We start from the raw sequence: 27,803 nt of genomic DNA, 5'->3' as shown, positions 1-27,803 counted from the left end.
GAGCTCTAACGTCTGCTCGGGTAAGGGATAGAGCTTTGACATAGCTCAGCCCACCCGTAATCCCACATCCAGAGAACTCCACTCCTCGTCCACCATCCTCTGCATGGACCTATGGTAAGGAAAGGCCGAGGGAGGACCACGAGTCCCATCCAGAACCGGGTCTGCCCCATCTAGGTCCGAATCCAACTGAAGGAGCTTCAAACCAAGCTCCTCGAGGCCCATCGATGTTAAGGGGGCCAATTCCTCCCAACGAAACAAACGAAGAAGCTTGGGATTGTCCCCAGAGCCACATCGTCCCCCGGATCTGTATCAGCAGCATCCGGGTCCACAACATCTGGGTCATCCGCCCCACAATTAGGGGCCGGAACACCCTCCAAGGGGAGCCTTGTATCCCCAGGAGTCTCCAAGAGCCCCCCGGAACCTCCCCGTCTGACTGTGGTGACCCCAGTAAATGCTGCACCCCAGGGACCAAAGTACCTCATGACCGAACAGAGCCAGACCCAGCCGCCTGAACGGCTGGAGAGGGAGGAGGATGGGCCATTCCCCCCAGCTGAAGGTATGACCCTTCCTGCTGTGCCAAAAAGCATGGTGGAGCAGTAAAATAAAATATGGGGAGAAACCCGCGGGGAGCAGACCCTTTAGGTCCAGCACCCCCTAAACTGAGCTGAATCCACCGGCAGCACCTCAGCCAGGCTCCGCTGCCCCCCCTACAGGGCCCGGGTGCACTGGGGAAAGCCGCAGGGGGGGGTGGAAGTCCTCCAGCCCCTCCAAAAGCGCTGCCAAGTCTACCGGGGAAACTAAAATGGCTGCCGTTCCCATGCTGACTGAGGCCAAAGGCCCAACACATGAAACCCCGTCCCCGACAGCAGCCATATGGGTGGCGGAAGGAGGCCCGACACGCCAGCATTTCTCAGGGGCAGGGGAAAGAGAAGGCCCCTCACCACCCGAAACACACGCTAATCAGAGAGAGAGCCCAGCGAGACCGTCCCCCAAAAAACACCGCCCCAATAGCGAAAACGCCACCCGTAGAGCCTAGGAGAGACTTACCACCCCACTGCAGCTGCTTCCTGCTAAAACTGGGTTTTTTTCATTTTTTTTAAACTTTACAAAAATAACAGGGCCTCTGATCTCCTAAGGCCGAGGGGAGCTGTCCAGCTACAGCTCAGCCTGAAAGCTAAGAGAGAGATCCCTAAAAACAAAAAGCAGCTGCCCCGAGCTGAAAAGTCACCTAGGCGACCTCGTGATGGGAGGGATCTGGACCACCAGATTTGCACCTCACGGATGGGAGCTGGTGCGAGCGTACAAAAAAGTTACCGACCTCCAGCTCATCCACCTCAACCAAACAGGGAAGAGTTCCCCCAGGGAACCCGACCCCTGGGAGAAATGCTCCTGAGAAAAAGAAACAGAAAAAGAAAAAAGACCGAAAAAAATCACCAGAAACTGCAGGTGAATGCACCAGCCACCATCTGCTGGAGACAGAGAAATACTGAGGAACTGCAGGTGGCACCAGTGCTTATCAAGCAGTGTCAGTGAGACTCTCTCTGTCTCCATCTGCTGGCAGGGATGAATAAACCCAGGAGACTGGAATGATCCGGGTACATACAGGGAATTATGTATACTGAAGAGCACGAAGAAGGCAGATCTGCACTTTGTACCCTAAGTGTGTATACTGGAGAGCAGATGGAGGAGAGGAGGCAGGAGGCAGAGACAGGTACTATAAATAACAGACATAATGCAAACATTTTGAACTGGGAATTGCTATAAAGAAGGGGCTGATGAGACGGACTCTGCCCTCAAACTCAAACACATTGGATCCCTCTGCCCAAGATGGGAGTTACATATCTAGACACAGATCACCAAACCCCTGGGGACTCGTGATATGCCAGAATCTCAGCCCTCAGGCGCAAAGACTGGGCATCATATGTTCTATAAAGCTGAGAAAATCACCATATGCACAACCTGTCGTCACATGAGTTGTCTCCAAGCTCGCCATCAAGCTGTGAAGGGGGCACAAGGGGTGTGAGGATTGAGGGCAGCTTGATCTGCACGGCTCCACTAGGGAGAGTGGGCAGCTCCTGGCTGCTGCTCAGGGTGATGGACAGGACCGCTGAGGGGGCCACAATCCCAGTACAGATGACAAACATCGACCTCTCCATATCTTCATCCAAAATCAGGTGACCTGAATAGAAAGAGCTGAGACTGGAGTTAGGGAGCAGGAACAGGATAACTTCTGAGTGCCTCTGACTTTCTGTGCATGGATGTTGATAATTAAGTTCTTTGAACAAGAGACCAGGAACAAAACTATTGGGAAGATTTCATATGACTGGAAGGCAATCTAAAAAATATCAGACTGCGCAAAATCCAAAGCTGGGACAGCAGTATCAGGGAGATGAGTCATCAGTGAAGGACAGTGAGAAGGTGGGACAGCAGTGTCAGGGAGAGGAGTCATCAGTGAAGGACAGTGAGAAGGTGGGACAGCAGTGTCAGGGAGAGGAGTCATCAGTGAAGGACAGTGAGAAGGTGGGACAGCAGTGTCAGGGAGATGAGTCATCAGTGAAGGACAGTGAGAGGGTGGGACAGCAGTGTCAGGGAGATGAGTCATCAGTGAAGGACAGTGAGAGGGTGGGACAGCAGTGTCAGGGAGATGAGTCATCAGTGAAGGACAGTGAGAAGGTGGGACAGCAGTGTCAGGGAGATGAGTCATCAGTGAAGGACAGTGAGAGGGTGGGGACAGCAGTGTCAGGGAGATGAGTCATCAGTGAAGACAGTGAGAGGGTGGGACAGCAGTGTCAGGGAGATGAGTCATCAGTGAAGGACAGTGAGAAGGTGGGACAGCAGTGTCAGGGAGATGAGTCATCAGTGAAGGACAGTGAGAGGGTGGGACAGCAGTGTCAGGGAGATGAGTCATCAGTGAAGGACAGTGAGAGGGTGGGACAGCAGTGTCAGGGAGATGAGTCATCAGTGAAAGGGCAAGTGAGAGGATGGGGACAGCAGTGTCAGGGAGATGTCATCAGTGAAAGACAGTGAGAAGGTGGGACAGCAGTGTCAGGGAGATGAGTCATCAGTGAAGGACAGTGAGAGGGTGGGACAGCATTGTCAGGGAGATGAGTCATCAGTGAAAGGCAGTGAGAGGATGGGACAGCAGTGTCAGGGAAATGAGTCATCAGTGAAAGACAGTGAGAAGGTGGGACAGCAGTGTCAGGGAGATGAGTCATCAGTGAAAGACAGTGAGAGGGTGGGACAGCAGTGTCAGGGAGATGTCATCAGTGAAAGACAGTGAGAAGGTGGGACAGCAGTATCAGGGAGATGAGTCATCAGTGAAGGACAGTGAGAGGGTGGGATAGCAGTGTCAGGGAGATGTCATCAGTGAAAGACAGTGAGAATGTGGACAGCAGTGTCAGGAGATGAGTCATCAGTGAAGGACAGTGAGAGGTGGGACAACAGTGTCAGGGAGATGTCATCAGTGAAAGACAGTGAGAAGGTGGGGACAGCAGTGTCAGGGAGATGAGTCATCAGTGAAAGACAGTGAGAGGGTGGACAAGCAGTGTCAGGGAGATGAGTCATCAGTGAAGGACAGTGAGAAGGTGGGACAGCAGTATCAGGGAGATGTCATCAGTGAAAGACAGTGAGAAGGTGGGACAGCAGTGTCAGGGAGATGAGTCATCAGTGAAGGACAGTGAGAGGGTGGGACAGCAGTGTCAGGGAGATGTCATCAGTGAAAGACAGTGAGAAGGTGGGACAGCAGTGTCAGGGAGATGTCATCAGTGAAAGACAGTGAGAAGGTGGGACAGCAGTATCAGGGAGATGAGTCATCAGTGAAGGACAGTGAGAGGGTGGGACAGCAGTGTCAGGGAGATGTCATCAGTGAAAGACAGTGAGAATGTGGGACAGCAGTGTCAGGGAGATGAGTCAGGCACAGACAGTGAGAGAGTGGGGCAGCTGTGTCAAGGAGATGAGTCCTCAGCCTTAGGCTGACCAGTTGTGAATGTCAGAATGAAGGTAAGTAAATTAAATTAAATTAAATTATAATATTGAAAACCCTGGGGCAGTAGTTTAAATGATTGCTCTGGACCCTCCCCAGTCCCCAGTGGTGACATGAAGCATAGCTTTCAGGGCACAAGTAGAAGTTGTGAAGTTACCATTAGTGCACTGAAGTGCCAGACCGGCAGCAGTTGTACATTTGATGCAGCAGTCTTCAGACCTGCTCCGATTCTGAACATGGACTGAGATGGTTCGGCCTGATGTCACAGCCTCAAAGCTCACCACCACCTCAGATTCTGCCAGCGGATAGATAAAGATACCTGCCCAGGAGTAAAACAGAAAGAGCCCATCACCCCAAGCCTCTGCTCCCATCAATCATCACATTCAGAAGGCATTAGTCCAAGCATTGTAAGCTGGCAAATGGTATTTATCCCCTTAAAAATGCTTTTTTCATTATTACACTTCCTCCTCCTCCTGCGTCGGCAAAAGCACAGGCACTGAAGAGCACACTCACTCTTACCCTCATCTCAAAAGCACAGGCACTGAAGAGCAAACACACACACTCTTACCCTCATCACAAAAGCACAGGCACTGAAGAGCACACACACACACTCTTACCCTCATCACAAAAGCACAGGCACTGAAGAGCACACACACTCTTACCCTCATCACAAAAGCACAGGCACTGAAGAGCACACGCACTCTTACCCTCATCACAAAAGCACAGGCACTGAAGAGCACACGCACTCTTACCCTCATCACAAAAGCACAGGCACTGAAGAGCACACGCACTCTTACCCTCATCACAAAAGCACAGGCACTGAAGAACACACGCACTCTTACCCTCATCACAAAAGCACAGGCACTGAAGAGCACACACACACACTCTTACCCTCATCACAAAAGCACAGGCGCTGAAGAGCACACGCACTCTTACCCTCATCACAAAAGCACAGGCGCTGAAGAGCACACGCACTCTTACCCTCATCACAAAAGCACAGGCGCTGAAGAGCACACGCACTCTTACCCTCATCACAAAAGCACAGGCGCTGAAGAGCACACGCACTCTTACCCTCATCACAAAAGCACAGGCCCTGAAGAGCACACACACACACACTCTTACCCTCATCACAAAAGCACAGGCACTGAAGAGCACACGCACTCTTACCCTCATCACAAAAGCACAGGCACTGAAGAGCACACGCACTCTTACCCTCATCACAAAAGCACAGGCACTGAAGAGCACACGCACTCTTACCCTCATCACAAAAGCACAGGCACTGAAGAGCACACGCACTCTTATCCTCATCACAAAAGCACAGGAACTGAAGAGCACACACACTCTTACCCTCATCACAAAAGCACAGGCGCTGAAGAGCACACGCATGCTTACCCTCATCACAAAAGAGAGGGGGACAAGTCAGGCAGCCAAAGCATGCACAGGGACTGAATTTTCGGCTTCCCCTATGCACATTACACACTGTGCATTTTGCAATTTCTTCCATGCACTCTGTGCAGGCATTATGCACATCAATCCTGATTTCCTGCAAATCTCCCTTTAAAAATGAGCTTGCAGCAAGCCCTACAGAAAGAGCCACTGTGGCCTTCCCCAGCATTACTGCAACACAGGAGAAAGAATTGTGAATTCTCTAGCTCATGCTGCTGCCCACATTTCATCCCTCTCCTCTTCCTTTTCTTCCTCTGACCCCCATTCCCAGCCAGCTCCTCAGCTCTAGGCCCTCCACAGTCCATCCATTGCAGCTTTCACGTCCTCACTTGCCACTGCTACGGTCCCCTCTGCCTTCAATCGTCCTGTGGTCACTGCACTCCTCAAAGGACCCTTACTGCACCTACTTGCTCTGCTAGCTCTCATCCCATGTCCATGTGCATCCAAACTTATTTATCCATTCCACATTTTCAGGTACTATAGTTGTTCGTGCAGTTAGTGTAGCTGGGTTCAAAAAAGTTCTTGGAGGAGAAGTCCATTAACGGCTATTAATCAATTTTACTTAGGGAATAGCCACTGCTATTAATTGCATCAGTAGCATGGGATCTTCTTAGTGTTTGGGTACTTGCCAGGTTCTTGTGACCTGGATTGGCCTCTGTTGGAAACAGGATGCTGGGCTTGATGGACCCTTGGTCTGACCCAGTATGGCAGGTTCTTATGTTTTTACGTCCCTGTCCCCCAGGGGCTTCCGATCTTTGCTGGAACCTGCTGTTCATCTCTGCTATCTTGACTTTCTTTCATCTCAAGCCATTCGAGATCCATTGCGGTCTGGTTTCACCCCTGCATGCCACAGAGAGGGCTCTTGCCAAAGTCTCCAGTGGCCTCTACTCATTACTCATCCTCCATGACCTGTCTCTTGCTTTCAACCCTCCTTGATACAAATGTTCTCGATTAAATTTCAGGACTCTGTTACTTCTTTTTATTTAGATTTATATTCTGGTTTTTGGCACTGCAAAGCAGATTACATTCAGGTATTGTAGGTATTTTCTTGTCCCCAAAGGAGCTAAAATCTAAGTTTGTACCTAGGGCAATGAAGGGTAAGGTGACTTGCCCAAGGTCACAAGGAGTGGCAGTGGGATTTGAACCCTGGTTTCCTTGGCTTTCCTCTAGTCATAAGAACATAAGAAATTGCCATGCTGGGTCAGACCAAGGGTCCATCAAGCCCAGCATCCTGTTTCCAACAGAGGCCAAACCAGGCCACAAGAACCTGGCAATTACCCAAACACCTAGAAGATCCCATGCTACTGATGCCAATAACAGCAGTGTCTATTCCCTAAGTAAACTTGATTAATAGCCGTTAATAGACTTCTCCTCCAAGAACTTATCCAAACCTTTTTTGAACCCAGCTACACTAACTGCACTAACCACATCCTCTGGCAACAGATTCCAGAGCTTAATTGTGCGTTGAGTGAAAAAGAATTTTCTCCGATTAGTCTTAAATGTGCTACTTGCTAACTTCATGGAGTGCCCCCTAGTCCTTCTATTATTCGAAAATGTAAATAACCAATTCACATCTCGTTCAAGACCTCTCATGATCTTAAAGACCTCTATCATATCCCCCATCAGCCGTGTCTTCTCCAAGCTGAGCAGCCCTAACCTCTTCAGCCTTTCCTCATAGGGGAGCTGTTCCATCCCCTTTATCATTTTGGTCGCCCTTCTCTGTACCTTCTCCATCGCAACTATATCTTTTTTGAGATGCGGCGACCAGAATTGTACACAGTACTCAAGGTGAGGTCTCGCCATGGAGCGATACAGAGGCATTATGACATTTTCTGTTTTATTTACCATTCCCTCTGCTTCTGTTTGACCTCACGCACTCGTCGCTCCCTAGCGGCGGGCCTGGAAGGGCTACAGAGTGGCCGGAGGGCTACTCTCGAGACCAGCATTGCGTTGCTGGGTCTCACTGGTGCGTGTTGGTTCAGCGGACGGCTGACCTTGCCTCGTCCCAGTCCCTGTGTTCCTGCTTCGCCCGCGCCTGTATTCACTCACTTCCCTCGGGGTGTGTCTTGGGCTCCTCCCTGAGTCGCCCCGTAGGCCAAGGACTCACTATCCCCAAGGAGCAGGCGATCATGCCTCCGTGTCCCTCCTCAGGACCCACAGGGCGCGTTCACAACCCTCACTTGTCGTATTTCTTTCCAGATCATTTATAAATATATTGAAAAGCACCGGTCCAAGAACAGATCCCTGAGGCACTCCACTACCCACTCCCTTCCACTGAGAAAATTGTCCATTTAATCCTATTCTCTGTTTCCTGTCTTTTAACCAGTTTGTAATCCACGAAAGGACATCGCCTCCTATCCCATGACTTTTTAGTTTTCTTAGAAGCCTCTCATGAGGGACTTTGTCAAACACCTTCTGAAAATCCAAATACACTATATCAACTAGTTTACCTTTATCCACATATTTATTAACTCCTTCAAAAAAATGAAGCAGATTTGTTAATCAAGACTTCTCTTGGATAAATCCATGTTGACCGTGTCCCATTAAATCATGTCTTTCTACATGCTCAACCATTTTGATCTTTAGAATAGTTTCCACTATTTTTCCCAGCACTGAAGTCAGTCTCACTGGTCTATAATTTCCCAGATTGCCCCTGGAGCCCTTTTTAAATATTGGGATTACATTGGCCACCCGCCAGTCTTCAGGTACAATGGATGATTTTAATGATAGGTTACAAATTTTTACTAATAGATCAGAAATTTCATTTGAAATTCCTTTAATATCCTAGTATGCATACCATTTGGTCCAGGTGATTTGCTACTCTTTAGTTTGTATTCCTCTACCTTTAGTGTATCCTCAGCTGGGTCTTCTGCCACAGCTCTTCTGCTGTTAGCATGTGTGCCTAAGGCTCTGTCCTGGACCCTCTTCTATCTCCACATCTTCCCTCAACCCTCTGATTTCCTTGCATAGATTTCAGTACCACTTTTATGTTGATTCTCAGATCTACCTCTTTGAGCCAGACATTTCAGCCTACTTGTCTGACATTGCTGCCTGGATATTCTGCTGCCACCTAAACTTGGCCAAGATGGAACTTCTGTTCCCCCCATAACATCTTCCCTCTTTTTCAGTCTCTGTGGATGGTGCTCTCATCTTCCTGGTTCTTTTGGCCCGTTAGCCTGGGGGTCATCGTTGGCACCTCTCTTTCCTCCATTAGTAAAGTCTGCTGGCTCTTGTGTAACATCGCTAAAATCTGTCCATTCCTTTCTGAGCAAGCTACAAAAATACTCATCCACTCTCATTTCACCTCCCACTTAGACTACTGCAACTTGCTCTTTATGGGCCTCCCGCTGAACAGTTTTTCTCCACTGCAATCTATTCAAACTTCAGTTGTATGACGTCTCTTTCTTCAGCATCGCTATGATCAGGTAACCCCTCTTCTGAAGTCTCTCCATTGGACCCCTCTCTGCTTCTGCATACACTTCAAGCTTCTCTTACTTACTGATAAAGGCTTTCACTGTGTAGCTCATGACTTGACTTCTCTTGTCTCACCCTACACCCTTCCTCATGAACTCCATTCTTCATGCAAGTCACTCTTATCTGTGCCTTTCTCTTCCACCGCTAACTCCCGATGCCTTGCTTTCCCCCTTTACTGTGCCGTATGCCTGGACAGACTTCCTGAGTCAGTGAGTCAGGCTCCCTCTCTGGCTGCATTCATATCCAGTTGAAACACTCACCTTTTTTAAACTGCTTTAAGTACTGCTCTACAGTAAATACACTTCTCACAGACTCTTACTTGTCATGTTGTTTGCTTGACTAGATTGTAAGCTCCATGGAAAGGGATGGCCCCTTACGTGTATATGTACAGTGCTGCATCTCTCTAGTAGCCCTTTAAAAATGATAGCTAATAGAGGCATTAGATTTGTTTGACTGAGATAAAGATGGGGGTAATCCAGACCCCGTTTTTACCTTCCACTGGTTCATTTTCCGGGTTGACATAACTGAGATTTGCCGTTAGCCCCATGGTGTAACCACTGACCCAAGCCTTAACACAGGATGCTTTTAGCGGGAGAGCAGACCAGGTAGAGAGACTGAATAATCCCGGCATGATCGCCTGCTGGAAGAGAACAAAGCAAGAGACTTCATGGTGAGTGGGAGAGGAGAGGAGAGGGGCAGCAGAGGCAGTTTCACAGAGCCCTGGCGATGCAAGCCTCGGGAGAAAATGCAACCTAGGCATGCACTGTCCCTCCCCCCAAACTTGCAACCACACCGGGGTGGGCAGTGTTCAGACAGATGATTTACGCAGGTAAAACCACTTTTTTCCATGTACATGGCTTCCAACATTCCCCTCCCTGTGTCTCTTAGCCAATGCATGCACTCAGACTTCCCCTTCCCCCTCAGATCTTTCCATGCTTCACATTCCCCATTCCACTGACTCCATGCATGGCCCTCCATCCACCACCTTTCTACCTCCTCAGTCCTCTTCCTCCCTCCGACTCCATTTTTTAATCTCCTTAATACCATTTCCTTCTTTGTATTTGTTTCCAGGGCAATTTATAAAGGAGTCAAGGGAAAAAATAACAATGTAAATGGGACTGGGCCAATGACAATTAATAATTAACAACAAAATCAGCAAAATATTACAATGCTCCAGAGCAGAGCAGCAGGAAAGTGCTACAAGCAGGAGATGAGCAGGATAAGCATCGAAGGAGGGGGAGAAGAGGGGAGGGAGAATCCAAGAGGGAACAGAAGAGATGGAGAAGCATCCAAGGAAAGGAGAGCAGAGAGGGAGAATCATCCAAGGAAGGGAGAGCAGAGAGGGAGAAGCATCCAAGGAAAGGAGAGCAGAGAGGGAGAAGCATCCAAGGAAGAGAGAGCAAAGAGGGGGAAGCATCCAAGGAAGGGAGAGCAGAGAGGGAGAAGCATCCAAGGAAGAGAGAGCAAAGAGGGGGAAGCATCCAAGGAAGGAAGAGCAGAGAGGGAGAAGCAACCAAGGAAGGGAGAGCAGAGAGGGAGAAGCATCCAAGGAAGGGAGAGCAGAGAGGGAGAAGCATCCAAGGAAGGAAGAGCAGAGAGGGAGAAGCATCCAAGGAAGAGAGAGCAAAGAGGGGGAAGCATCCAAGGAAGGAAGAGCAGAGAGGGAGAAGCAACCAAGGAAGGGAGAGCAGAGAGGGAGAAGCATCCAAGGAAGGGAGAGCAGAGAGGGACAAGCATCCAAGGAAGGAAGAGCAGAGAGGGAGAAGCATCTAAGGAAGGGAGAGCAGTGAGGGAGAAGCAACCAAGGAAGAGAGAGCAGTGAGGGAGAAGCATCCAAGGAAGGGAGAGCAGAGAGAGAGAAGCAACCAAGGAAGGGAGAGCAGAGAGAGAGAAGCAACCAAGGAAGGGAGAGCAGAGAGGGAGAAGCATCCAAGGAAGAGAGAGCAAAGAGGGGGAAGCATCCAAGGAAGGAAGAGCAGAGAGGGAGAAGCAACCAAGGAAGGGAGAGCAGAGAGGGAGAAGCATCCAAGGAAGGGAGAGCAGTGAGGGAGAAGCATCCAAGGAAGGAAGAGCAGAGAGGGACAAGCATCCAAGGAAGGAAGAGCAGAGAGGGAGAAGCATCCAAGGAAGGGAGAGCAGAGAGGGAGAAGCATCCAAGGAAGGAAGAGCAGAGAGGGAGAAGCATCCAAGGAAGAGAGAGCAAAGAGGGGGAAGCATCCAAGGAAGGAAGAGCAGAGAGGGAGAAGCAACCAAGGAAGGGAGAGCAGAGAGGGAGAAGCATCCAAGGAAGGGAGAGCAGAGAGGGAGAAGCATCCAAGGAAGGGAGAGCAGAGAGGGAGAAGCATCCAAGGAAGGAAGAGCAGAGAGGGAGAAGCATCCAAGGAAGGGAGAGCAGTGAGGGAGAAGCAACCAAGGAAGAGAGAGCAGTGAGGGAGAAGCATCCAAGGAAGGGAGAGCAGAGAGAGAGAAGCAACCAAGGAAGGGAGAGCAGAGAGAGAGAAGCAACCAAGGAAGGGAGAGCAGAGAGGGAGAAGCATCCAAGGAAGAGAGAGCAAAGAGGGGGAAGCATCCAAGGAAGGAAGAGCAGAGAGGGAGAAGCAACCAAGGAAGGGAGAGCAGAGAGGGAGAAGCATCCAAGGAAGGGAGAGCAGTGAGGGAGAAGCATCCAAGGAAGGAAGAGCAGAGAGGGACAAGCATCCAAGGAAGGAAGAGCAGAGAGGGAGAAGCATCCAAGGAAGGGAGAGCAGTGAGGGAGAAGCAACCAAGGAAGAGAGAGCAGTGAGGGAGAAGCATCCAAGGAAGGGAGAGCAGAGAGAGAGAAGCAACCAAGGAAGGGAGAGCAGAGAGAGAGAAGCAACCAAGGAAGGGAGAGCAGAGAGGGAGAAGCATCCAAGGAAGGGAGAGCAGTGAGGGAGAAGCATCCAAGGATGGGAGAGCAGAGAGGGAGAAGCATCCAAGGAAGGAAGAACAGAGAGGGAGAAGCATCCAAGGAAGGAAGAGCAGAGAGTGAGAAGCATCCAAGGAAGGGAGAGCAGTGAGGGAGAAGCAACCAATGAAGAGAGAGCAGTGAGGGAGAAGCATCCAAGGAAGGAAGAGCAGAGAGGGAGAAGCATCCAAGGAAGGAAGAGCAGAGAGGGAGAAGCATCCAAGGAAGGGAGAGCAGAGAGGGAGAAGCATCCAAGGAAGGGAGAGCAGAGAGGGAGAAGCATCCAAGGAAGGGAGAGCAGAGAGGGAGAAGCATCAAAGGAAAGGCGAGCAGAGAGGGAGAAGCATCAAAGGAAGGGAGAGCAGAGAGGGAGAAGCATCCAAGGAAGGGAGAGGAGAGGAGAGAGGGAGAAGCATCCAAGGAAGAGAGAGCAGAGAGGGAGAAGCATCCAAGGAAGGGAGAGGAGAGAGGGAGAAGCATCCAAGGAAGGGAGAGCAGAGAGGGAGAAGCATCCAAGGAAGAGAGAGCACAGGCAGAGGGAGGCATCCAAGGATGGGAGAGCAAAAGGGGAGAAGCATCCAAGGAGGAGAAAGCAAATTGCTAAATCTCTAAGTGGGGGAGAAGAGATAGGGATAAAGAAGTAGGGGATGGATAAAGATCTGAGGGAGGGTGGGAGAGTGGAGTGCTGCCTCCTCTTCCCATTACAGGGTAAGAATGCGTTAATGTCTCAGGAGGTGAAGCTCACCTGCTCCAAAGTAAGAACAAAACAAAAATCCTACATTGGCTTCCTATTAAACACAGGATACTCTATAAGGTACTCACAATCGTCCACAAAGCGACAACCAAACTAGCTCCTATTATGTTAAGCTCTCAACTCCAACCGTACACATCTTCTAGACCTATTAGAAGCGCATACAAAGGAACACTGCATGCCCCACAAATAAAATCATCATTGAGCAAACGAGCACTATCTTCAGCAGGCCCCCACCAGTGGAACTCGCTCCCCCCAGATCTAAGACTTGAACCCAGTCATCAAGAATTCAAAAAAGACTGAAGACCTGGCTTTTCCAACAAGCCTTCCCAGACTCTTAATTCTACTCAGACAGAAAGACATCCTAAATATGAGGTATCCCCAAATTATGGACACCGCACCAAGTCCTACTATCAGGACCCTGCAACTGTACAACAATCTTTGAGTCCAAAAGTTCATCATATTTTATTGTATCTATTTTGCAGCGCTAATATGTCATTATCTCTACGTTAAATAGTTAAACTGTATATATAATATTTATTTATTACTACGTTAAACTATAATAATAATATTTATAATATTTATTTATTACTATGTTAAATTGACATACAGTTATATTGTTCCATCTGTTCTACGGTTCTATGTAAAGCCAGTTATATCGTTCCATCTGTTCTACGGTTCTATGTAAAGCCCCTCTCTCTGTTGGGCAGTTTATCGTTTTATGTAAACCGGAGTGATTTGTAGTCCTTACAAGAACTTCGGTATATAAAAATTAAAAATAAATAAATAAATAAATAAAAAAAAAGCAGCAAAACATTAGAAAGATAATTTCACAGCCAGGTTACGAGACCTGAACCTGCTGAGAATACGCAGGCCTTAGCTGGATTGTGATGAGATAACTCCGAGTCCTGCTCAGACCAGGGGACCCTCCTCGGCTGCCTGCACATAACAGCGCTCTCTCTACACGTCACACCGCTGGGGTAATTATCATACAGTGCATGCATTACAAGCTCCCCCAAACTCTGCAACTACATGGCCCCCCTAAAAATAATACAAGAGGAAAGGAATACAGGAGGGAGGCCTGGACCCCAGCAGTTAAGGCCAATCTAGTCTGCAAGGTTTGCTGATTTATTTATTTATTTTTATATACCGATGTTTCATGAGAACATATCACATCGGTTTACATTTTTAACAAATATCCATTTAAAAATATTCGTATTTCCAAAATTAAATGAAAAGATATAAAAACATAATTTCATAATAAAATTATAAAAAAAAACAATTTAAATAATTAAATAATTAAATAATTAAAAATAAGATTTAAACAGTTAAGGATTCAGAACAGTAAGAGCATTAATAAGATAAATACAAATACTAAAGAATCTTGGAAGGCCTGTTCGAATAGCCAAGTTTTAACACCCTTTTAAAACATTTTAATGTCCAATTCCATCCGCAATTCTTGTGGTAGAGACTAGAGTTCCACAGTTGGGGCCAGTCAATGGAAATAGTCCTTTCTCTTACACTATTTAAATGAGCAATTTTGAGTGGATGGTATGGGCAGCATCCCTGTACCTGCTGATCTTGTAATTCTTGATGGAATATGGTGCAATAGCATAAACCCTAGTTAATTTCTGCCTTTCCATTTCTTTGCATGGACAGGGCACTGCTGGGAGGAAGCTCACGCTGCCGGTACTGACGGGGCACCGCCGGGAGGAAGCTCATGCTGCCGGTACTGACGGGGCACCGCCGTGAGGAAGCTCACGCTGCCGGTACTGACGGGGCACCGCCGTGAGGAAGCTCACGCTGCCGGTACGGACAGGCACCACAGGGAGGAAGCTCACGCTGCCGGTACTGACGGGGCACCGCCGTGAGGAAGCTCACGCTGCCGGTACTGACGGGGCACCGCCGTGAGGAAGCTCACGCTGCCGGTACGGACAGGCACCACAGGGAGGAAGCTCACGCTGCCAGTACTGACGGGGCACCGCTGTGAGGAAGCTCACGCTGCCGGTACCGACCGAGCTCACACTGCCGGTACTGACCGGGCACTGCTGTGAGGAAGCTCACACTGCCAGTACTGACGGGGCACCACCGCGAGGAAGCTCACGCTGCCGGTACTGACCGAGCTCACACTGCCGGTACTGACGGGGCACCGCCGGGAGGAAGCTCACGCTGCCGGTACTGACGGGGCACCGCCGGGAGGAAGCTCACGCTGCCGGTACTGACGGGCACTGCTGCGAGGAAGCTCATGCTGCCGGTACTGACGGGGCACCGCTGCGAGGAAGCTCACAACCATTGTGCTTAACTCTGTAGAGCTGAGACAAAGCCTGTGCCCTGCCCCCAGATTTACTGCTCTGTTTTCCTAGAGCCACAGAACAGGGAAAAAGTAAATCCAGCCCTGTATGATAAGGGTTGGAGGGAGGGGAACAGCTTATCTGTGCAGAGACGGTAAATCCATTAAAAATGTATTTCACCTCAGAGCCTTCCATCTGTTCCCGAGGAAGCGCTGGTCACGTGGCCCAGGAGCTCTCTCTAAATGTATTCTTCTAAAGTAAACAGAAGCCATCTGCTCCTCCTCAGCTCCTCTGTCGCTCTCTGTTCAAAGCAACTTTCAAACAGGGAGCAATCCCTGGTTCACTCTGTGCGAGCTGGGCCCCGGCTGCAGAACCCCCAAAGCCGAACCACGGGCGGAGGGAAGGGGAACGGCGAGGCCCGGAGCCTGCACGGTGCCCTCTCTCTCTCTCTCTGGCCGGAGTTCACAGGGCCTCTGCTGAAGGGCATGGCGACACAGGAGGGTCAAGCCCACGTCCGTCAGAAGTGTGGACAAGCCTAGAAAGGCAGTGCCAGCTGCCAGGGAGAGGAAGCCCGGGCACCCTGAGGATAAAGGATCCACCCAGGCAGAGGGCCTTATCCCCAATTTTGTAAAACCTCAGGGAGAGTCAGGGAGAGTAATCCCTTCCAGCCTCCATGACGGGCTAGCTGAGGCCTTCCGCGTCTCCGTGGGACCCTGTCAGCAATATTTACCCCCTCGCACAGCATTCTGGGATACATCACCCCGGCAGACGTCCCATGAGTGAACAAAGACCATGTCCAGGGTGCATCCTCATGCAAGCCAGCACGGGATTCATTTCCTTGCAGGGACAATGGCCTGGACATAACTTCATTTCCACGAGCAATATAATATAATATAATATAATATAATGCTTCTGCTGCTCTGCCAGACTCACAGCGACTCTCCTCTCTATGCCCAGTTCAGGACATTTGCCTTGGATATCTCCCTTGTGATATCCTGGGTGTCCAGGGGGAGCACAGCGCCTCCGCTTCTGGCATGGCAGTGACTGAATACCTTAGGGGGTCTTCATTCACAATCCATTTTCCAAGGCACATGAGAAGATGCCAAGAGAAAGCCCTCAGAAGAACATAAGAAATGCCATACTGGGTCACTCCAAGCCCAGGATCCTCTCTAACAGTGACCAATGCAAGTCACAAGTACCTGGCAAGTACCCAAACATTAGACAGATCACAAGCTACTATTACTTATTAATTACCATCAAGGCAGTTTATGGATTTTTCTTCGAGGAACTTATCCAAAAGTTCTTTAAACCCAGTTACACTGACTGCTGTAACCACTTCCTCTGACAATGAACTCCAGAGCTTAACTATGCGCTGAGTGAAAAATAATTTTCTTCGATTTGTTTTAAATGAGCTACTTGCTAACTTCATGGAGTCCCCCTGGTCCTATTATCAGAAAGTAAATAAACGATTTACATCAAGTCCTTTCATGATCTTAAAGACCTCTATCATATCCCCCCTCAGCCGTCTCTTCTCCAAGCTGAAAAGTCCTAACATCTTCAGCCTTTCCTCCTAGGGGAGCTGTTCCATCCCCTTTATCATTTTGGTAGCCCTTCTCTGTACCTTCTCCATCGCAATTATATCTTTTTTGAGATGCGGCGACCAGAATTGTACACAGTATTCAAGGTGCGGTCTCACCATGGAGCGATACAGAGGCATTATGACATTTTCTGTTTTATTAACCATTCCCTTCCTAATAATTCCCAACATTTACTAAAAATTCCCCATTTACTTCCTCTTTCTTCCCAGGACTTAATTTGGAGAGGCTTAAACAATCCCAGCAGCAAATTGGTCCAACATCTCCTGTCACCAGCAGAAGACGATTGAGACTGCAATGAAAAATCCGCCAAGCCTGCCATACTTTGGAAATGTGTGTGTGTGAGTGTATGAGTGTGTGTGTGTACGTGTGTGTGTGAGTGTGTGTGTGTGTACGTGTGTACGTGTGTGTGTGGGTGTGTGTGTGAGTGTGAGTGTGCGACCAAGATTCGCCATTTGTCACAGGCAAATAATCCTGAGGGACCCCCACAGACCCCGAGGTGAGATGGCCCTTTAATTCCACTCCCCTGCACCGAGGATGGGCAGGGAACTAGCGCAGTCCTGTGGGCGTTCTGGCCGTGCACAGGAGCAGAGACACTGGCAGACCACATCGCTCTGAATCAGGAAACTCACCCAAAGAGAGAAGAGAGGTTTATCAGGGATAACAACGCTCTCTTTCCATACTCCTTACTGGCTTCAAACAAAAAGCAGGAGAGGCAATGCAGGCGACCAGTGACACAGACCTTGAAGCAATAAGGTGTGACCCAGAGTGGGATGCGGTTTCGTAAATGTGCTCGCCCTCCCGATGGACCTCTCTTATCAGGCAGAGATTTCAGTAGAACAAAGGGACAACCTAGGTGAGGGTGAGAAGCAAATTTAGGCCACTTCTAGCAGCCCTGGAGCTGTCCCAGACCCCGATTCCATATAAATGTATTCAATAATAAATCAGAGCCTCAGCTGTGACGTGAAATGGACAGGAATAGAATTTATTACTTGGACTGATCATGACCCAGTGTGAGTTGAATATTTACATTTAGATCAGTAAAAAAAAAAACACCTCAGACTAACTGGGCAATGAAAAAGGGTTTGCTCAGTGCAATTAGAAATAAGAACGAGGGTGGCAGTGGTCTAGGATGTTGTCAAAGCAGCAGTTCCTGGCAGGCCATTAAAGTAGCTTCTAGGAGCAAAAAGCAATCACTAAGAACAAAAATCTTGAGCTTGGATGCTCACCAGAGTGTATTTGGTTAAGAAAAGCCGACTACAATATTCCTTCAGGGACAAGAAACATATTGATCCTCAGGAGAACACATTTTTATTCTGAATGAGGAGCTGGTGCTTCAGCTCAGTAAGGAGCCCATGTAAATGCGCAAATAAAATTAAGATAAAAATCAGAAGTTGACAGGAAGTTCAGCAGAGATTGACAGCTTCTCTAAAAGAACCAACAATAAAAAAAATAAAAAATACAGATATTGTGAAATAAGACTTATCATACTGGGTCACAGCAAAGGTCCATCAAGCCCAGCGTCCTATTTCCAACAGTGGCCAAGCCAGGTCACAAGTACCCGGCAGGATCACAGGAGGGTAGACAGATGCTGAGCTGCTTATCCCAAGGATTTCTGCAACTCCACCTTAATAATGGTTTATGGACTTTTCCTCCAGGAACTTGTCCAAACCATTTTTAAACCCAACTACACTAACAGCTTTCACCACATCCTCTGGCAATGAATTCCAGAGCTTAATTATGCATTGAATAATAAACTATTTTATTTTCTTAGTTTTAAATGTATTACCTGGTAACTTCATTGTGTGTCCCCTGGACTTTCTACTTTTTGAAAGAATAAACAACTGATTAACGTTTACTCATTCCATGCCTCTCATTTTGGTCGCTCTTCTCTGTACCTTTTCTAATTCTGCTATATCTTTTTTGAGATGCGGCGACCAGAAATGCACACAGTACTCAAGATAAGGAGTGATCCAGAGGCATTAGGATATTCTGTGTTTTACTCTCCATTCCTTTCCTAATAATTCCCAGCAGTCTATTTGCTTTCTTGGCTGCTGCTGCTGCTGCACACTGAGCAGAAGATTTCAGCGTATTATTATTGACGACTCCTAGATCTTTTTCCTGAGTGGAGCCTTGCATGCTGTAATCATTGATCTGCAACTTCCCAGGCTCAGCTCACAGACCGCTCTCTCGCCTTGAGGCAGCGGCAGTATGAAAGACTCTAAAAGCACATAAAACTCCATGGTTGGATGGATTCATATCATGAGCCCCTTTACTGAGTGTTTCAGAGCCCCGGAGCTCCCGCATGAATCTCTTCAGTCCCCAAAGACGAGAGAGACGTTGCAGAGAGTCACACGGCCCTATTGACATCCCCAATGCCAACAGCAAGAAATGGCCAAAAGGCTGGCTCTTAGACTATCAGCCCAAATTAATCCCCCCGTATCAGGCTGGGGATGTTCCTAAAGGCCAGACTTCTGATATTTGTAACAGCAAAAAAACACAACACCCAACCAGAGAAGCCACTTACCCGAGTATCCTGGATTTTGTAAACTTGCTATAAGCAAATTGGGTTTGGGAGATAATTGGATGTCATGGGTTGGACTTCTGGAGCTGGTGTGAAGTCAGCGGAGGGTTTTCAGGGGCAGGGGAACGTCACAAGGAAAGCCGTCATCTCTACTTTCATTCACCCTATTACTTGAACCCCTAGAACAAAGGATCAGAACAAATGTGGATAGAAAGAGGAGCTACAGATTAGTATTATTTGCAGAAAAGTCAGCATCTTCCAAACCCTGAGAGAAATCATGTTCGTATTTTGGACAGTAAAGTTTAGTTATGAGACCGCGGCACACAACATTAGCCCCTATATCCCCACTTTTAGGCAAACCTCATTTAGGTAGGTGATAAAATAGAGAAGCCTTCAGGGAGCAGAGTGAATGGGAAGGCAGAGCGATCTATGAAAGCTCAGGGAGTGCTGGGGATTAAACGCGAATGACGTGCAGAAATCTCAGTGTGCGCTACATACTCTGGAGTGAGAGACTGATGCGCACCAGTCGGGACAGGGTCCTTATGGCTGACAGTGTCCGTTGATTTCAGAACCAGCGGGATACGAGGTTGCACAGGGAGAGGCAGAACCAGCAGAGAAGGAAACATGCGCCCATGCCCCTGTACAACAGCTAAGTGGCGAGGCCTCGCCTAGAATCAGTGTCTCAAACCTGCCAACGGATATAGAAAGCTACCAGAATGGTATAGGCTCCGTCTCCAAACCTGAAGGCCAGACCTGCCAATGGATATAGAAAGCTACCAGAATGGTACAGGCTCTGTCTCCAAACCTGAAGGCCAGACCTGCCAACGGATATAGAAAGCTACCAGAATGGTACAGGCTCCGTCTCCAAACCTGAAGGCCAGTCCTGCCAACGGATATAGAAAGCTACCAGAATGGTACAGGCTCCGTCTCCAAACCTGAAGGCGAGACCTGCTCATGGATACAGAAAGCTACCAGAATGGTACAGGCTCCGTCTCCAAACCTGAAGGCCAGACCTGCCCACGGATATAGAAAGCTACCAGAATGGTACAGGTTCTGTCTCCAAACCTGAAGGCCAGACCTGCTCATGGATATAGAAAGCTACCAGAATGGTACAGGCTCCGTCTCCAAACCTGAAGGCCAGACCTGCCAAGGGATATAGAAAGCTACCAGAATGGTACAGGCTCTGTCTCCAAACCTGAAGGCCAGACCCGCCAACGGATATAGAAAGCTACCAGAATGGTACAGGCTCCGTCTCCAAACCTGAAGGCCAGACCTGCTCACGGATACAGAAAGCTACCAGAATGGTACAGGCTCCGTCTCCAAACCTGAAGGCCAGACCTGCCCACGGATATAGAAAGCTACCAGAATGGTATATCTTGATCCTGCCACATTGTCTAATTACAGACCTGTTTCCAACCTACCCCTCCTAGCTAAAATTCTTGAAAAACTAGTTAACTCTCGCCTTTCCCTTCACCTTGAAAAACACAACATTCTCCCATCAACCCAACATGGTTTCAGGAAGCATTTAAGTACTGAAACCCTACTACTCTCTCTTTCCGACACACTTATCAGAGGAACCGACTTGGGATCCTCTTATCTGATTGCTATGCTAGACATCTCCGCTGCGTTTGACACGGTCAATCACTCTATCCTCCTCAACATCCTCAGTATTGGGATCTCTGGTAATGCACTCGCCTGGATACAATCCTATCTCCAAAATCGCTTTTTCACTGTCCTAGTTGATAACAATGAATCTGAACCTATCAGTCTCCCTCAGGGTGTTCCCCAGGGCTCCTCCCTCTCCTCTACCCTCTTTAATATCTACATGCTTCCCCTTACCACCCTTCTCACCAACCTTCACATCAAGCATTTCATTTATGCAGACGATGTGCAAATTCTCTTCCCCTTTTCTGACTCCCTCCAAACTGCCCTACAAAACTGGGAATCCTGCCTTTCCTCCATTAACCAACTCCTCACAGACATGCACTTGGCTCTAAATCCCAACAAAACTGAACTCTTAATCATCTCTAATAAGAAGCCTCTTCCAGCTATCCCACTCTCATATGCATCTACATCTTTCTCCGCACACACTCGCAACCTAGGTGTCCTCATTGATAACCATCTCACTTTTAAACCATTTATTAACTCTATCATAAAGGACTGCTATTTTAAGCTGCAAACGATAAAAAAACTCAGACCATTGCTACACTTTTCTGATTTTCGTACAGTTCTTCAGTCTATTATCCTGTCTAAAATAGACTACTGTAACGCCCTCCTCCTTGGCATCCCCTCAACGCACACCAAACCGTTACAACTATTACAAAACACCGCGGCACGTATACTGGCAAACTCTAAAAAAAGAGACCACATTACTCCCACGCTTATCGAACTCCATTGGCTCCCAATACCCTCACGAATACTTTACAAAGCACTCTCCCTCATCCATAAAAGTCTGTTAAATGCAAACCTCAACTGGATCAACCCCCCTCTCCTCCCCCGCACTTCCAATAGACCTACTCGCCCAGCCCTACAAGGAACCCTCCGTACTCAATCTATCAAATCTATCAAACTCTCCTCCACCATGAGCAGAGCATTTTCCCTTGCTGACCCCACCATATGGAATTCCCTGCCTCCTGATATACGCATTGAAACCTCCACTCCTAAATTAAAAAAAAAACTTAAAACTTGGTTGTTCCGGCAAGCTTACCCCCTTTCCCCTCCCCCCCCCCACATAAAAATCCCTAACAGCAATTGAGTAACAATTCGAGTAGCTGAGCTGTTACCTCCTCCTTCGAATATGATTAAGAATGCTTTAAGAACGCTGGCTCCTGTACATTGTAGTTATTATATTATAGTTGTATTTATTTATATATTGTTATGCCAATCAGTATTATCTATAGTTCCTGTTACTGTAAATTCATATGATACCCCTTTATTTAGTTCCCATTCTTAAAAACACTTCTAATTGTTATCACACCTTTCCCCATTATTTTTCATTTGTTACTTGTATTCGATCGTTACTTGTAAGGGCCCTGCCCAAAAGTTATTTGTTTTATGTAAACCGATACGATGTGCGAACGGTTATCGGTATAGAAGAGACTTTAAATAAATAAATAAATAAATAAATAAATAAATAGGTTCTGTCTCCAAACCTGAAGGCCAGACCCGCCAACGGATGTAGAAAGCTACCAGAATGGTACAGGCTCTGTCTCCAAACCTGAAGGCCAGACCCGCCAACGGATGTAGAAAGCTACCAGAATGGTACAGGCTCTGTCTCCAAACCTGAAGGCCAGACCCGCCAACGCATACAGAAAGCTACCAGAATGGTACAGGCTCTGTCTCCAAACCTGAAGGCCAGACCCGCCAACGGATACAGAAAGCTACCAGAATGGTACAGGCTCTGTCTCCAAACCTGAAGGCCAGACCCGCCAACGGATACAGAAAGCTACCAGAATGGTACAGGCTCCGTCTCCAAACCTGAAGGCCAGACCCGCCAACGGATATAGAAAGCTACCAGAATGGTACAGGCTCCGTCTCCAAACCTGAAGGCCAGACCTGCCAAGGGATATAGAAAGCTACCAGAATGGTACAGGCTCTGCACCAAAAACCAGGGAAAATAAGAGCTAAACAGACGAGAGACAGACAGGAGGGATTTGAAAGAGTGGAGTTATGCTGGGCTTTTTTTAGCTGCGTGAGGCAATCAAGCCCCCTTCTCGCTGAGCGTGGCAATGGGGTATTGAATGTCTTACTGTTATTATTTATTTAACTCTCGGCGCGCTACATGCAGGGATTGTCCCCAGAGGGCTCATAATGTAAATTCCCTGAGGTAGTGGAGGGTGAAGCGACTTCCCCAAAGTCAGAAAGAGCAGCAGTGGCAGTTGAACCCTGGCTTCCCCGCTTCTCAGCCGGCTGCTCCTCCACGCCAATGATTTCTGTTTGTAGAACTGATTTATATTGTATTATTATAATAAATTGATACAGACTCATCTGGCTGTGTGCGTATGTATATATCTCTAGGCGTGTATTCCGTGGCTTTGCCGTGCCGCTGAATATACATCGAACCTTAGCCAGATACGTTCTCACCAGCTTAAGTTACTTATACGTCCGGCTTTCAATATCTACCCCTAGGAGTAGCGGTCACCATGGAGAAACGTGGCAGGTTCATTCCCCAAAAACAATCACTCGTAGGTGACTCATTGAGTCTCCGGAAAGTTCTATGGGAGTTGCTGGACAGATGTTGAACTCGAAAGGTATTCCAATAAATGTATACGGAAATGAGAGAGATAGGAAGGTCTGCGTGGAGGATAAACATTGAATTGATGCTGTGCAAAGGACCAGCACTTCTACAATCAGTCACTCAGATTGTCATCTGAGTGACAATCAGCTGAAAATATAGCTACACATTAATAGTGACGTCTCACTCCCAGGGCTGGCGCGACCATTAGGCGGGACCAGGCAGTCCCGCCTAATGGACTGCCTGGTCCCGATACAATAATTCACACTCTCCATATCTGGAAACTTTTAATTTCTAGTCACTCAGATTGTCATCTGAGTGACAATCAGCTGAAAATATAGCTACACATTAATAGTGACGTCTCACTCCCAGGGCTGGCGCGACCATTAGGCGGGACCAGGCAGTCGCCTGTGGTGACATCAGTGGGCGGCAGGGCTGGTGCAAGATTTTTTGCTGCCCTGTGTGAACAATTACTGTGCTGCTCTCACCACCCTTCATTCATTCTCTGTCTCGGGTCTGCCAAAAACAGCCCAGCTCCTTCCAGCAACCTAAACTGTAAAAACTGTCACCCCCCCCCCCCCCCTCCCCTTGAACCCATTGCTGGTGCAAAAGTATTAGGTGCCCTAAGCAAATCTTATACCCATGCACCCCTGCTTCCTGCTCTCTCCTCATACACGGTTAGAAATTATGCATTTATAATAGATTTGCATGAAAAAGATTATTCAATGGACAATCTTCTGAGGTAAAGAAAAATATTATAAGTATCTGCATGCAGTTCTTTGGTGCCAACCAGAAAATCCTACAAAAAAACCCATATGGCATTAGGCCTACCGTAATGCATGTTAGGTATAGGTTACAATATAATACATTTCCCACACCAAAGCAGCACTAATTGCCAGCACTATATAAGAACATGCCATACTGGGTCAGACCAAGGGTCCATCAAGCCCAGCATCCTGTTTCCAACAGTGACCAATCCAGGCCATAAGAACCTGGCAAGTACCCAAACCTGGCAAGTACACCAGACCCTAAAACACCAATACACCTCCTATTAGGAAACTAGAAGAAACCAAGCTGCTATAGATTCCCACACACTAGCAGAATACCTCTCCTCAATCACACATGCAGAACACAGGCAGACCCTCACCAAATACAGGAAAAAGAAACCATAAAAATATAAATAGAAACATGCAGGCAAAAACTGAACAGGAAAACCACAAAAAGTCAGACTCTGTGCAATGCAACAATGGAAAAACAGAAATCACCAACCTCAGCCATTAAACATTAAAATCAAGAAATATAATAATACATTAATCATAATAGTATAAACATACTAATAAAAAGAATATTTCTAAACAGCTGGTGAATGGAAGATCCAATAATTAAAAACTCAATTTGTTTTAAATTTCTCATACACTAATATCATATTTCAAAACAAGCAGACATTAATCAGCATCCAAAATTTAAACTAAAAAGGATACAATAATTCACACTCTCCATATCTGGAAACTTTTAATTTCTAGTCACTCAGATTGTCATGGATTAGTGAGAGAGGGATGTATAAACTTTCTCCTCTCTTTCTCTCTCATAAATATATATCTATACATACACATACATATGCTCTCTCCCTCATACACCCACATGTTCACATGCACATGCTTCCTCTCTCTCACACACATAGAAACATAGAAATGATGGCAGAAAAAGACCAATCGGCCTATCCAGTCTGCCCAGCAAGCTTCGACTCTTATTTTCCCATACATATCTGTTTCACCAATCACCAACTTCAGGGCTCTTGTTGGTAACTGTTTGATTAAAGTTTCCTGCCATCTCCTGTCATTGATGCAGAGAGTAATGTTGGAGCTGCATCAAAGGTGAGCACAAGGCTTATGGTTAAGGGTTGCAACTGCCGCATCAAGCAAGCCACCCCGATTCTTGTTTACCCAGCCTGCACAGATCGATGCCCTGTTGGATGATGTCTGAATGCAAATCCTGTTTTCCTCACTTCCCCCTACCACTGAAGCAGAGAGCAACGCTGTATATGCTTTCAAAGTGATGTATCAGGCTTAATTGGTTTAGGGTATAACCGCCGTAATAAGCAACTACCCCCACGATTGTTTACCCAGATTGTGAAGTTCAGTCCTTGTTTGTTGTTGCCTGAATGTAAATCCTGTTTTCTACTTTTTCCTCCCTGCCGTAGAAGCAGAGAGCAGCACTGTATATGTATTCAAATTGATGTATCAGGCTTAATTGGTTTAGGGTAGTAACCGCTGTAATAAGCAAGCTACCCCCATGCTTATTTGTTTACCCAGATTATGAAGTTTAGTCCTTGTTGGTTGTTGTCTGAATGCTAATCCTCTTTTCCACATTACCCCCTGCCGTAGAAGCAGAAAGCAACGCTGTATATGCATTCAAGTGATGTATCAGGCTTAATTGGTTTAGGGTAGTAACCGCCGTAATAAGCAAGCTACCCTCACGTTTATTTATTTACCCAGATTGTGACGTTCAGTCCTTTTTGGTTGTTATCTGAATGCAAATCCTCTTTTCCACATGTCCCTTTGCCATTGAAGCAGAGAGCAATGTTGGGATTGTATTAACCATGCAAGGGATATTTTTTGAGTAAGGATAGTAATCATAAAGTAGTAAACATTCCAGCAAGCCACCCCCATGGCTCTACTCTTCATTCCCATCCTCTAGCCTTTATGGATCCACAGTGTTTATCCCACGCTGCTTTGAAATCTTTCACAGTTTTAGTCTTCACCAGGGCATTCCAGGCATCCACCACCCTTTCTGTGAAGAAATACTTCCTGACATTGGTTCTGAGTCTTCCTCCCTGGAGCTTCAAATCGTGACCCCTAGTTCTATTGATTATTTTCCATTGTAAAAGGTTTGATGTTGACCATGAATCATTAAAACCTTTCAAGTATCTGAAAGTCTGTATCATATCACCGCTGCTCCTCCTCTCCTCCAGGGTATACACATATTCAGGCTCTTCAATCTCCCCTCATAAGTCATTTTTGAGGACTATCCACCTTTTTGGTCGCCCTTCTCTGGACCACCTCCATCCTGTCTCTGTCCCTATGGAGATACTGTCTCCAAAACTGAACACAGTACTCCAGGTGGGGCCTCACCAAGGCCCTGTACAAGGGGATCATCACTTCCTTTCTCTTACTAGATATTCTTCTCTCTATGCAGCCCAGCATTCTTCTGGCTTTAGCTATCTCCTTGTCACATTGTTTCCCCGACTTCAGATCATTAGAGACTATCACCCCAAGGTCTCTCTCCTGCTCCGTGCACATCAGCCCTTCACCCCTCATCGAATACAGTTCTTTTGGATTTCCACTCCCCATATGCATGACTCTGCACTTCTTGGCATTGAATCTCAGCTGCCATATCTTTGACCACTCTTCCAGCTTCCTTAAATCCCGTCTCATTCTCTCCACGCCTTCCGGCGTGTCCACTCTGTTGCAGATCTTAGTATCATCTGCAAAAAGACAAACCTTACCTTCTATCCCGTCCACAATGTCACTCACAAAGATATTGAACAGGACCGGTCCCAACACCGATCCTTGCAGCACTCCGCTCAACACCGCTCTCTCTTCAGAATAAGTTCCATTTACCATTACACATTGTCTTCTGTCCGTCAACCAGTTTGCAATCCAGGCCACCATCTTGGCACCCACTCCCAAGCTTCTCATTTTATTCATAAGCCTCCTGTGCGGGACCGTATCAAAAGCTTTGCTGAAATCCAAGTAGATGACATTGAGCGCTCTTCCTCTATCTAATTCCTTAGTCACCCAATCTCACTCACATTCTCACTTACACACATGCTCCCTCCTACGTACACATACATGTTCCCTCTTACATACACACAAGATCCTTCTCTTTCTCACATATACATGTTCAGACACACACACACGCTCACAAATGGTCACACTTAAAGAGAACACCCTATGCTTCAATACCTCAACCTTTCCTTATATAAACTGAAGAATTTACTGCTCAAAAGAACTTACTACTATTTAGACTCTTATTCCACCATCCTTACAGCTTGCATCTGTCTCGGTGCTTTCTCTCTCACACACACACACACATGCTCCCTTTCACACACATGCCTCCTCTCACATGCACATGCTCAGATACCCACACACACACACATACATGCTCAGACACCCACACACACACATACATGCTCAGATACCCACATACACACGCCACTTATGCTCAGACACCCCACACACACACATACATGCTCAGATACCCACACATACATGCCACTTATGCTCAGACACCCACACACACGCACGTGCTCAGACACCCACACACACGGTACTTATGCTCAGACACCCACACACACACATACATGCTCAGATACCCACACATACATGCCACTTATGCTCAGACACCCACACACACGCACGTGCTCAGACACCCACACACACGCTACTTATGCTCAGACACCCACACACACACACATACATGCTCAGATACCCACACATACATGCCACTTATGCTCAGACACCCACACACACGCACGTGCTCAGACACCCACACACACACTACTTATGCTCAGACACCCA

At 47.4% G+C, this 27,803-nt stretch overlaps 1 protein-coding gene across 1 annotated transcript in view; it reads right to left on the bottom strand.

Moving 5' to 3' along the window:
* LOC115081976 (von Willebrand factor A domain-containing protein 5B2-like) overlaps window positions 1-27,803 on the bottom strand; it is a 269,330-nt gene that overhangs the window by 176,613 nt on the left and 64,914 nt on the right. Inside the window, exons 7-9 of the mRNA XM_029586215.1 lie at window positions 9,395-9,542; window positions 4,140-4,301; window positions 1,960-2,179 (exon numbers count right to left, since the gene is read on the bottom strand). Coding sequence (XP_029442075.1) covers window positions 1,960-2,179; window positions 4,140-4,301; window positions 9,395-9,542 — 530 coding nt within the window. The remainder of the gene's footprint in view (window positions 1-1,959; window positions 2,180-4,139; window positions 4,302-9,394; window positions 9,543-27,803) is intronic.

This window comes from Rhinatrema bivittatum, unplaced genomic scaffold, assembly GCF_901001135.1.
Source record: "Rhinatrema bivittatum unplaced genomic scaffold, aRhiBiv1.1, whole genome shotgun sequence".
NCBI classification, from domain to species: domain Eukaryota; kingdom Metazoa; phylum Chordata; class Amphibia; order Gymnophiona; family Rhinatrematidae; genus Rhinatrema; species Rhinatrema bivittatum.
The sequence above is the reverse complement of the archived record's forward strand: the minus strand, read 5'-3'. Positions and strand labels throughout refer to the sequence as shown.